Below are 13,066 nucleotides of genomic sequence, written 5' to 3'. Positions count from 1 at the left end.
ATAAAACACACCGCCGCCGCCCACAGCCAGGGGGCTCTCTGACAGTCCTGTAACTCTTCTCCCACCGGTTTAACTGAATTCCTGTATACAACCAATCTGTTTGTATTAGTTGTGTTTGCTACTATAAAGGTTGGATTGAAGTATTAAATAAACTGATAACATAGGAAAGAGCTGTTTCAATGAAAACAAACAAATGTTCTAGGATGATTCAATAAAAAAGACTGCTTTAAAAGTACCTTAAAAATAAGTGTGCAAAAAAAAAAAAAAGTGTGCAAGAAAAAAGTATTAGAGTTTGTGTATTACGTCATGTAAACCTAGGATTCTATACTTGGATTACTTTTCAAGTATCTTTAAAATTCATTTCATTTTAAATAAATAGAAATTTAAAATAATAAGTCATGCATCATAGGTGTGATTTATATAAGAAACACTATGAAGATTCTAAGAAAGCAGGTCCACACACAAGGGAAGGGCCGTGGCTCCACATTTAAAAATAGTGACTCAAAGAATGTCTACATATTTAAGTTAAATTCAATATTTACCTTTTTTTTTTTTTTTTGAGACAGAGTCTCTGTTGCCCAGGCTGGAGTGCAGTGGCATGATCTTGGCTTACTGCAGCTTCCACCTCCTGGGTTCAAGTGATTCTCCTGCCTCAGCCTCCCAAGTAGCTGGGATTAGAGCCACGCGCCACCACGCTCAGCTAATTTTTGTATTTTAGTAGAGATGGGATTTCACCATATTGGCCAGGCTGGTCTCGGACTCCTGATCTCAAGTGATCCACATGTCTCAGCCTCCCAAAGTGCTGGGATTACAGGTGTGAGCCACTGAGCCCAGCTAAATATTTACCTTTTTATGATTCTTTAACTTTTTGGGTAAACTGACTACTAGTATTGATTACGCAAATAAAAGAGCTGCTCATGTGAATAAAAATATGAAACAATCACAATTGAAAGTCAATTTAAATGTAAAAGCATTTCAACTACCTTGAGTCTCCAGTATCTTTTTCTGGAAGGTCAAAACTTAATTACTCACTATCTAGATCTCAATAAAAAGTGACAAAGCAACCTAGCGTTCAAGAAGGGAACACTGTACCTGGAGTTTCTCTTTGTTGCTTGTTCGGATAATCGATGTCAAGATGTCTGGTAAAGCTTCCCTTGGAAGACTATCTAAAAGACGTCTCAATTTAGCAACTGCAGGGACAGACATATCCAACATTTCAACCAACTAGAAGGGGGAAAAAAAGTCTTTTAAATGAAATCTGGCATTATTTGTGAATTTTTAAAAATCAGATTTCCATCTAGGTTTAATTTTTGAGCCTCCATCTTTGTTTTTGAAAGATCACTGATTAATATAGCCCAGGTATTTTACAGGCCTCAGAGGAAAAGAAAAGTACTTTCAAAATGTCAATCAGAATGAAAAGCAATATTAGTTCTAAAGTAGTTAATATTAATGTTCAAAAAGGTTTTGTAAACTTCTTCCATCATTTTTAACTTTCTATTGAAAAAAAATTCAAATGTACAAAAAAGTTGCAAGAATCATACAATAACTCCTGTATATCCTTCTCCCAGATTCACCAATTGTTAGCATTTTGCCACATTTGCTTTCTCTCTTCACTCACACATTATAATTACTGAAAATTTGCGGTTAAGCTGCAGAATCGAGATCCTTATTCTTTCTTTAAATCTCTAATCCTATCACAGATTAAGGACCCTTGTTCTTAAGAACAAGAATATTCTCTTACATAATCACAATAGAATTATTAGATGTACATTATTAGAAATACGTGTATTATTAGAAATTTGGCATAGTTGACACTATTATCACGGCCAATCAGAAGCTGAAATATTAATATTTAGTATAACATTTGTGTGTTAGTCTGTTTTCACACTGCTAATAAAGACATACCCAAGACTGGGTAATTTATAAAAGAGGTTTAATCGACTCACAGTTCCACATGGCTGAGGAGGCCTCATAATCATGGAGGAAGGCAAAGGAGAAGCAAAGGCCCGTCTTACATGGAGGCACGCAAGACAGCATGTGCAGAGGAACTACCATTTACATAACCATCAGATCTAGTGAGACTTAATCACTACCACGAGAACAGTATGGGTGAAACCAACCCCATGATTCAATTATCTACATCCGGCCACGCCCTTGACACATGGGAATTATTACAATTCAAGGTGAGACTTGGGTGAGGACATAGCCAAACCATATCAGTTTGGACTAACTAGAATACGAGCACTGACTATGAATGATTTTTAGAAAAACTGCCAGGGTATACCTGGGAGTTAAGATAGATTAAGCCCAAGGCACACTTTCAGTAACTGTGGTAGTCATTAGTGCTACTGACAAACTCCCCTTTTCTTCTGGGTACTGATCTTTATAACTTCCTTTGAATATTAATATATTCAACATGTGTCTATGAGTATTAAACTGACCCATGAAACACAGTGGAAGTGGCAGTTCCTTTGGGGCAGAAGCATTACAAGCCAATGAGAGATGCGCCCCATTTTCTTTTCCTGCCTCAAAGATAAGGGAAGTATGTCTTGAGATGAATCTCCAATCCAACTAGGTCCAAGTGACTCTAACAGGCAGATACGACCCCCACTAGTCTCAGGCATGAAGCATGAGCAAGAAAGACCCTCATGTTACGTGACTGAGATTTCAGAGTAGTTAACACAGCAAAACTTAGTTCACACTAATTCACAAATGATATATTAAATCCTCATTTAGTCAATTCAAATAAGATTTCTTGTGCTAATAATAATCAAATCTCTCCAACAACACTGTAATTTTGGAACCTATCCATTAGCTGCCTAGAATCAAGGGAATTAAAGTATAATTAAGATGAAGCTGTTCAGGTAGAAAAAGCAGATAATGAAATCTGAATACTCTTGCTACTGTGAATTCACCCTATGAAAACAAAACAGTTAAAACTCATTTTCCAAACATTTACTGAGTACAAACTATTTGCCAGGCCCAATACACTGCTCAGCATAGGATGGCTAAAGGAGAAAAATGAATTCAAGTTTGGTAAAGAAAAAATACCTGTAAGATACATTTCAATACAATGTGATAAGCATTATGTTAAACGATACGTATGATGGACTGTGAAGGCACAGAAAGGAACGCTAACAGCCTGTAGGTGTTGGGAAAGCATAGATTCAATTTTAAAATTCAGAGATGTAGGCTGGGCATGGTGGGTCACACCTGTAATCCCAGCAGTTTGGGAGGCTGAGGAGGGCGGATCATGAGGTCTTGAGTTTGAGATCAGCCTGGCCAACATGGTGAAATACTGTCTCTACTAAAGACACAAAAAATTAGCTGGGAATGGTGGTGCGTGCCTGTAATCCCAGCTACTCGGAAGGCTAAGGCAAGAGAACCACTTGAACCCGGGAGGCGGAGGTTGCAGTGGGCTGAGCCTGTGCCACTGCACTCCAGCCTGGGCAACAGGGCAAGACTGGGTCTCAAAAAAAACCAAAAGAATTCCGAGATGGAAGAGCACTCCCAGCAGAGAATGGAAGACAGGATTATAGAGACATGAAATAACTCAATGCGAAGCTCTTTTACATTCAGTAGAGTTAGAATTAGGGTGTCAATGAGGTGATAACTAGAGTTGAGGCAAGACAGGCCCAAAACAAGTTAACAACAGTCTTAATGTTATACTAAGAAATTTGGTGTCTATCCTGTAGCCATTAAAGTCTTTTACTCAAGGGAAAGGGACGCCCTAAACTTCTTTTAGAAAGGCTCAGGGAACAGAAAAGTTTCAAGACAGAAGAAGTGGGAGACAGGAGGTTACTGAAGAAGTCAATTGAAGAGGGCTGTAGAAGTAGATGTAGAAGGGGATGAAAGAGAATAATTAATTGGAAATAATGTCTAAAAAGAGAAACAATAAAATTCGTGTACATTAACTCAATAAAATTTATAAAAGTACTTAATATGAACATTAGACATGGATACGAAAACAAAACATATCATTGAATATGGACTGAGCCCAGAAGACAAACAAAAATGAAATTTGACGCATGATGATAGTAAGATGTATGGTGATCTACTTCTCTCTAAAAATTCCTTTAATGTCATTGCAAAATCTTTACAAGTTTAAAAAATTTATCTAGATTCAAAGTGCAAAGAAGTAAAGACAAAGTGAAAGAGGCTATGAAGCTACGTCCAAGAGAGGCACAAAGACCCAGGGAACATCACTGCCAAAAAGAAAAAGAAATTCTATTTCCCTCCATCTCCTTTATTCCTAAGCAGTATATTCACTTATTCTAATTTTCAAACTGAAGTTTCTTTCCTCAAAGTCCTTTCTTTCAGCCCCTACAGAAGTTACAGATCCAGATTTTCTATTTTTCTTTCTTTTTTTTTGAGTCCGGTTCTCCCTCTGTTGCCCAGGCTGGAGTGCAGTGATGCAATCCTGGTTCACTGCAACCTCCACCTCCTGGGTTCAAGTAACCATCCCACCTCAGCCTCCCCAGTAGCTGGGACTACAGGTGTGCACCACACTTGGCTAATTTTTGTATATTTTGTAGAGGCGGGATCTTACCATGTTGCCCAGCAATCCGCTCACCTCAGCCTCCCAAAGTGCTGAGATTACAGGCATGTACCCCCGCACCTGGCCCCCTAATTTTCTATTCTTCTATTATTGTTCATTACACTGTAAGTATCGCTCTTCAAATGCCACATTAGATACAAGTACAACAGGCTATAAACACTTGCCCTACACATATTTTAATGATCAGTAGTATTTATAATTGAGACTTTTAGACATTATCTGAGCCTCATAGATCTCTAGTTACAGTCACTGGATTTTCTCAATAGAAAAGCAGAAGACTATATTTTAAAATTTTATAATATGTTTCATTGGGGTTTGAAACAAAATGGGGTGGGAAGAGGAGTTTTCTATTCTACCTAGAGTTAACAAAAAAACTAGAATTAAGGAGTCAAATATTTAATACATAACTAAAATGTGCTTCCCTCCCCAGCATTCTAGCTAATCCAGGTTTTAACCATACTTGAAATCAGTCCACCACAGTCTTGATCTACCATAGTTACTACTAGACATAGTGTGATCTTGACTTTGAAGTGATATATTATAACTTACATAAATGGTGCCTAGATATTTTAGTGACAAATAGCCTCTGAGCAGTATTTTATTTTTTAGCGTTAAATATTTAGGTTTAATAATTATCTAGTTTAGAGACAGTAGAAGTTGTAAGGAAAGCTATAGAAGTAACATTTGGAAAAACTTTAGGAAGGGTAGGCCAATGTGTCCTGGAATTATTTAGGTACAACCCACACAAGAAGAGATCGAAATCAATAAATGATATTACTAAATCATTTAAATGTAAACTGCCCTAAAACTTCACTATCCAACAGATTCATCATATCATAGGACAGCAAAGGAACCAAAGAAAAATGGGTTTTAAGAAAAAATAAAAGCAACTTACTTGTACTGCATATTTGTAAAACTGCTCTGATAGTTCTCCCAGCTCCTCCCTCATTTTACAGGTGTTGGGAAACTCCTCAAGTCGGTCCAACTGCTCAACTTCAGCAATGGGATATGGCTTCTCTTTTAAGACCTGTACAATCTGGAAACGGCATAGGCCGGTAATCAACAGAGTGTAGTGGGGCTTGGGCCAGTTACTGCCCACAACCTGAACAGCCAGTGCAGCCGTCCCGATCCTGAAAAACACACAGAACATCGTATTACAAATATTCAATATGGTAAACAGAAACTCACTTCAAAAAATGCTGGCTTTTCTGATAAATTCATATTAAGCAAAGAACATCTGAAGTGTAAACAAATTATTTCTCGATTCAACTGAGCATCCAGTATGTGGTCTCTTTGACACTACCCTCAGCTATAAGGCAAAACAAACCATCTCACTATAATCAGCACCTCTTTTAAAAAATTAGGTAGGAATTTGTAAACATTTTATTATTCAGGCATAAAAATGTAAGAGAAAAGTAGCTGAAAATTAAATAGCTTAAATTAATGTTGCCAACTAAGAATAAGGCAATCTTACACCAGGATAAATATTATCAATTTGAATAGATTTAAATATAAATGGCATAAACCAATCTAAGAAATCTCTGTTCCAACACCAGTTGTGCTACTAACATCAGGTCAGTTTTCTTACATAATCAATCTATGAAATTTCTACATACCCACCTTATCACAAACTGCCATCACAATCTGGGAACTTACATATATATATATATATATATATATATATATATATGCCCTTAACACTGAATTTCTAAGTGTGAGAGCTAAATATTATAGTCCACACACTGGCACAGACTGAGGAAAGCTAAAGACCCACATCTCAAAAGGTCTCAACTTAGTTCTAAGCGGTAATCACTTCACCTAACAGGTGAAAAAGCTTTATTTAAGTCTCAGCTCCTCATCAGCATACAGAATTCTGACAAGTCACATATAAATTTAATTCACAGAAAGGAAGCCTCATCCAAACTAAGCCAGTCATATAAAATATAAAAACCAGCATTCAGAACCCAAAATAAATAGTATTTTCTCTCTTTAGCCATAGGAAAAGTGGTAATTCCAGAAAAGAAACCAGGACTAGAACTCTCAACACCCTGGGAAAGAGGTAATGGAAGAACAACTATCTCAAAGATAATAAATCATACAATACAGTATGTGAATATGTGAGTGAACTTGCTTACTTCTAAACACAGTGAATTCTTGATTACTTCCTTATAAATTATTCATTCTGTGGATTACACATAGCCTTTGGCTTCTTTCTGCCACTTTACTTATTTTGAACCATGTCCATCCTTTCTTACCTTTTAATCATTATCATGTTTACAATAAAAACTGATTTAAATAGGAACTTAAGCCAAACAACTGAGAAGATAAATTGGTGAGAGAAAAAAATCACATACATAAAAAACTTGAAATGATTTGGCAATTAGTTATTATTTTGATATATTTGTGTTGTGGCTCCCTTTCTTCAATAGTAGGTTATATTTCCCACTTCCTGAAAGCCCACTCAGATTGCCTGAGAAAGTGAGCCACATCTAAACTGTTTAGAGAACAACTTAAACCATAATTCACTGCAGATGATATTCATCAACATTTGCACAATGCTGAAAGAGCTCACAGTCCTGTTTGTATATAAAACACCCACAGACAAGAAACTGGATCCCCAGCCTAAAGGGTTTACAAAGTAGAAAGCAAGGAGAAACCAGAGAGATGAGACAAATCCAAACCTCCAGATCAGGAGACACAATAATTGAGCTACGTCACTGCTAAAAGGTGACACTAAAAAGAGGTGCTTTTTTGTTTCATTTTGTTTTGTTTTTTGAGACAGAGTCTTACTCTCTCACTGGGCTGGAGTGCAGTGGTGTGATCTTGGCTCACTGCAACCTCTACCTCCTGGGTTCAAGCAATTCTCCTGCTTCAGGCTCCTAAGTAGCTGGGACTACAGGCCCGTGCCACCACACCCAGCTAATTGTATTTTTTGTAGAGACAAGGTTTCACCATGTTGGCCAGGATGGTCTCGATCTCTTGACCTCATGATCTGCCCACCTTTGCCTCCCAGCGTGCTGGATTACAGGTGTGAGCCACTGCAGTGTTTTGTTTGTTTGTTTAGGGACGCAGTCTCACTCTGTTGCCCAGGCTGGAGTGCGATGGCGTGATCTCCGCTTACCGCAACCCCTGCCTCCCGGGTTCAAGAGATTCTCGGGCTTCAGCCTCCCGAGTAGCTGGGGTTACAAGCGAGCACCACCATGCCCAGCTAATTTTTGTATTTTTCGTAGATAGGGTGTTTCACCATGTTGACCAGGCTGGTCTCGAACTCCTGACCTCAGATGATCCACACTCCTCAGCCTCCTAAACTGCTGGGATTACAGGTGTGAGCCACCACACTCAGCCAAAAGGGGTTTTCTTGTAAAGCAAATACAATGTTTTTGCTGTAAAAGGATTGTTCCAGACTGAAGAGTTTAAATTGAACTAATACTATGCCTACAAAATATACAGAGGTTTTAAATGTCTTAATTGCTTTTTACTTAAAATCACTTATGGTTGGCTAGAGTATTTTATTCCTTCAAAAATATCTTTTTTCTTTTTTTTTTTTTTTAACAGAGTTGGGTCTCATTATGTTGACCAGGCTGATCTCAAACTCCTGGCCTTAAGCAATCCTCCCATTTCAGCCTCCCAAAGTGCTAGGATTACAGGCATGAGCCACTGTGCCCAGCCTAGAATATATTCCTTTTAAAGAAAAACATGATCTGTGAAATTATAGATGGCTAGAAATAGAGTACCTGGTGAAAGGCATTTTGGGTGAAAAACATAGTGAAAAAGAATCTATTGTATAGATTCTTTTTATATATACAAATAGGAAAACAAAATATTCAACTAATACTTTCCTTCTATGATACACAAAAGGTTGTATATCATACAAAAGGATGTATATCAAGTTATCATTTACAAAAGGTTGTGTATCAAGTCAGTCATTTTTCTAAACATTCTGGCTTTTCTACTATATGCGTATTATTAAGTATGATCAAAAGGCAGCATTTTAATTTTGCAACAGATCCAAATTTATACATACCAATATGTGGTGTCCTTCTCTTTAGGTAGTAGCTCGGTAATTCTATCCTCCAATTATTATGATATTGTTCAAAGAAGTTTTGAAACTCCTAACTTGAATCTACCCTTAGAGTTTCTAAAATACTGTTTTAATTCAAATGACATCTGACTACAATGGTTACAATTTGTGTAATTTGAAAACTAACTAAATAATATAAGAGTTCCAAACATGTTTAAGAACCATCAACTGCAGTAGTGGGAAAATCTAAAAGCAGCACTACTGGAAAAAGCAGTTTTCCAAGATGAGGATATTATGTAAATATCTAATTCCGGCCTATATGCCCAGCACTCGATTTTCTTTTTTTTTCCCTTTAGACAGAATCTTCCTCTGTCACCAGGCTGGAGTGCAGGGGTGTGATCATAGTTCACTGCAGCTTCAATCACCTGGGCTGAAGTAATCCTCCCATCTCAGCATCATGAGTAGCTTTGACTACAGGCATGTGTCAGCAGACCCAGCCACTTTTTAAACATTTTTTTACTTAAAGCCCTTGATTTTTCTTGGGATTTTTATTCTTCCAAGACCTTCCTGCAATGATGCTAGCCCCGTTCAGCCCATGTTGGAATAATATGGGGCCTCCCCACTCCTCTCTTTAATCCCCTTTTGTGAAAATCTACATTTAAAACTACCCATTTGGGGAATAATCATACCACTGGGATATAGGTTTAGAATGATTTGCAGTTTCAAAAGGCTTTCATATGCACACTTCATTTTACACCTCCTTTCACCCCATGAAGAAGGTGGTATTATTTCCTTATTACAAGTGAGTAAATGAGATTCAAAAAGGTAGAACATGCCATTGGGGCTCACGCCTGTAATCCCAGCACTTTGGGAGGCCAAGGCAAGTGAATTGCTTGAGTTCAGGAGTACAAAACCAGCTTGGGGAGCATGGCAAACCCCTGTTTCTACCGAAAAAAAAAAAAGCTGGGCATGGTGGTACGTGCCTGTAGTCCCAGCCACTCTGGAGGCTGAGGTGGGTGGATCACCCGAACCTGGGAGGCAGAGGATGCAGTGAGCCAAGATGGCACCACTGTACCAGCATGGGTGACAGAGTGAGACCCTGTCTCAAAAAAATAAAAACAGAACTTAGTTATACATGGTTACAAGAAAATTTAATAGAAATAAATTTAAATTGAAAACTTAAAAGATAATTTAATAAGATTTCCTTAATTATATTTTAAGACAAATTTTACTTTTTTGTCCAACACAATGGACAATAGGTACCACCTGTACCTATAAGAATTATAAACAAAGGCCAGGCACGGTGGCTCATGCCTGTAATCCTAACACTTTGAGAGACTGAGGCAGGAGGATCACTTGAGCCCATGAGTCTGACACCAATCTGGTCAACATAGGGAGACCACATCTCTACTTTTTTTTTTGAAACAGGGTCTTACTCTGCTATCCAGGCTGGAGTGTAGTGGCACAATCACAGCTCACTGCAGCCTAGACCTCTCTGGTTCAGGCAATCCTCCCGCCTCAGCAACCTCAAAAGCTGGGATTACAGGCATGTGCTACCATGCTTGGATAAATTTTTTTTTTTTTTGGTAGAGACGGGTCTCCCTATGTTGCCCAGGCTGTCTTGAACTCCTCACTTCAAGTGTTCTTCCTGCCTCGACCTTCCAAAGTGCTGAGATAACAGGTATAAGCCAATGTATCTAGCTTCTCATTCTTTCTTAAAACTTCATTTCTAAATAGAAGAAATTCCACTTGTATATCATAGACCTTCCTTAAGAAGAGTAAATGAAGATTTAGGAAAATCAGATTAAATTTTAAAATTTTGCTATTATCAGGTAGTATTTCTTGAATGCCTAAGAATTCTAAGAATAGAAATAGAAATAATGTATGGACAAAGAATTGATCCACTTATGAAACTGTGTACCTGTTATACATAAGGCATTAATAGTTTGTTAGACAAACACTGATGAAACTTAGCCAGAGTCTTACTGCTAAGAAGCAAGCCAACAAAGAGGGGGACCGAGAAGTCAGCACTATGATGAAATGAAGCCATGTACCTTGAAGAGTGAAAATTTTGAAGAAGACTGGATGACCATCTTGAAATGCTTGAAAAGATGTTGTACAGATAGTGCTAAATTATTACCCCTTTTCACTAAGAAAACAATGGGTCACTCAGGAGGCACTAAAAATGCAGTTCAACTAAGCAGAAAAATGCAGGATGCCCTGGGTCAGCACACCAGCCAAGTTCTATACTGCAGGCCAAGTCCAAAGCTCCTCCTTTAAAAAGGCTCCCGCAGGCAACATGTCTGCACACTAACGTGAAGAAAGGGACTGTACTACTCAAAACTACCAAGGAAGTGGCAGAGGTAAGTCACCATCTGACCCTGCCACTCTGTGTGGCAAAGAACGCTGGGAGCAAATTACTTCTGCTGCTCCTTGAAGGTTGTGGCCAGTGTCACCTGGATGGTGTAAAGGAAACAAGAGACAGGAACAGAGACCCTCATCTTGTCTCTGGGCTACCATACGGAAAAGCAGGTAACTGGGGCAGGACAGATCTGTGCATGGAAACAGACTAATACTATGGATAACTCAGTATTTGTATTATTAAAGTTTTTTTTTTTAAGTAGAGTATTTTAAAGGCCGTATTAGAGAAAAAAAGGCATTGGAAACTATTACCAAGGAATATGGTACAATCTTTCCACACAGGCTTTTAAAGTAGCAAATGGTACTTCTAGGATAACTAGATGGTCTAATGGGTTCTTATAATGCTGGAATTCTATGAAGAGTTTTCAATGCATGTTTTCTAATTTAAATGACTAAATTTTAACATTGTTACTTATTTAAAACAAAGGCAATGATATGAACATCAAGGATCAGATTAGAAGTATCTGATTATTAGTGATTACTTCCAAGCAGGAGAATTGAGAATTGTTGTTCTGGAGGGATTTTCATAAAAGAAATAAAAAACCTGCAGGGTGTGGTGGGGCTTGCCTATAGTCCCAGCTACTCCTGAGGCCAAAGGAGGAGATAACGTGAGTCCAGGAGTTTGAGACCAGCCTAGGCAACATAGCGTGACCCTATCTCTACAGAAAATTTAAAAATTAGTTGGGTGTAGTGGTGCACACCTGTAGGCCCCAGCAAACTAAGTGCCTGGGCACAGAAGGCAAAAAATCATGGGAAAAGTAAGCAGAGGTTTAAGGAGCAGGGTCGTATATTGGTAAACTAAAATCCAACACAATTTATCAAAGAGTACTTAAACTTGAAATGTGACCAATTCCATTCAGGCAATAACTAAAGCAGGTATGATGGGGGCCAAGATATTTTCCACGCTTGCAAAAGGCAAGGCTTTTACAATATAAACGAATACTGGGCTGTTGTGGAAGGTTTGTCGGTCTTTGTTGCTTTGTTTGGCTTTCTTTTATCGTGGGGAGGGGGCGGGAATCGGGCGGTTGGGGGAGGTACCAGTCTCCTTCGAAAATCTGAAGAAAGCAAAGGATTCTCCTTAAAAAACTGTATATAGTCGGCCGGGCACGGTGGCTCGAGCCTGTAATCCCAGCACTTTGGGAGGCCGAGGCGGGTGGATCACGAGGTCAAGAGATCGAGACCATCCTGGTCGACACGGTGAAACCCCATCTCTACTAAAAATACAAAAAATTAGCTGGGCATGGTGATGCGTGCCTGTAATCCCAGCTACTCAGGAGGCTGAGGCTGGAGAATTGCCTGAGCCCAGGAGGCGGAGGTTGCGGTGAGTCGAGATCGCGCCATTGCACTCCAGCCTGGGTAACATGAGTGAAACTCCGTCTCAAAAAAAAAAAAAAAACTGTACATAGTCACAAGATTTTGAAGAAAAATAAGGCATGTCTAACCCTCTGGAAATCCATTCAGTCAGGAACCACTAATTTAAAAATGAGAGATAACTGCCAGGGAAGGAGAAGCTCTAAAATGAAAACACAACACCTCCAGCAGAGTTAAAGAAAGGAGGTGGGTACTTGGGAATGAGTTTGAAGATTATTTGTTGACAGCGTATTATTTTACCAGCACTGTCCAACAAAAATATAATATGAGCCACATGCAACATTTTAGTGGCCACATTATAAAAACAGCAGAAATCTTAATATTTTATTTAACCCAAGTACCCAAATTTTACCATTCCAACATTTAATCTATGTAAAATTTACTAATCAAAAAGTGTTTTCAAAATCTGGTGTGTATTGCACAGTTAACAGCACATTTAGGGTGACCAAACTCCTAGTTTCCCTGAGACGGAGGGGCTGAAACATAGGACTTTCAATGCTATAACAGACAATCCCAGCAAACCAGGACAATTGGCCACTCTGGTATCTCAATCTGACGAGCCACATGCACTGCACACTATTGGACCGCACAGTCATTTAACAACCATGGTGCAAAGCGGAATGCACACATTATTCAATGTATTTTTCATAACGCGCCTAAGAGATGGATGCTGCCAGTTTCTAAACTACAGACTA

General features: G+C 38.6%; 1 protein-coding gene across 4 annotated transcripts in view; it reads right to left on the bottom strand.

Annotated features, from left to right (window-relative positions):
• The window catches only part of LONP2 (lon peptidase 2, peroxisomal), a 105,242-nt gene that overhangs the window by 90,953 nt on the left and 1,223 nt on the right, over positions 1-13,066 (bottom strand). For 2 of the 4 annotated variants that reach the window (XM_032255627.1, XM_032255628.1), the window contains exons 2-3: positions 5,454-5,688; positions 1,093-1,224 (exon numbers count right to left, since the gene is read on the bottom strand). In XM_032255627.1, the coding sequence (XP_032111518.1) occupies positions 1,093-1,224; positions 5,454-5,688 (367 nt within the window). The remainder of the gene's footprint in view (positions 1-1,092; positions 1,225-5,453; positions 5,689-13,066) is intronic. The other 2 variants (XM_032255629.1, XM_032255630.1) reach the window with 1 other exon arrangement.

This window comes from Sapajus apella, unplaced genomic scaffold, assembly GCF_009761245.1.
Source record: "Sapajus apella isolate SASKATOON/1434 unplaced genomic scaffold, GSC_monkey_1.0 scaffold90, whole genome shotgun sequence".
NCBI classification, from domain to species: Eukaryota; Metazoa; Chordata; class Mammalia; order Primates; family Cebidae; genus Sapajus; species Sapajus apella.
The sequence above is the reverse complement of the archived record's forward strand: the minus strand, read 5'-3'. Positions and strand labels throughout refer to the sequence as shown.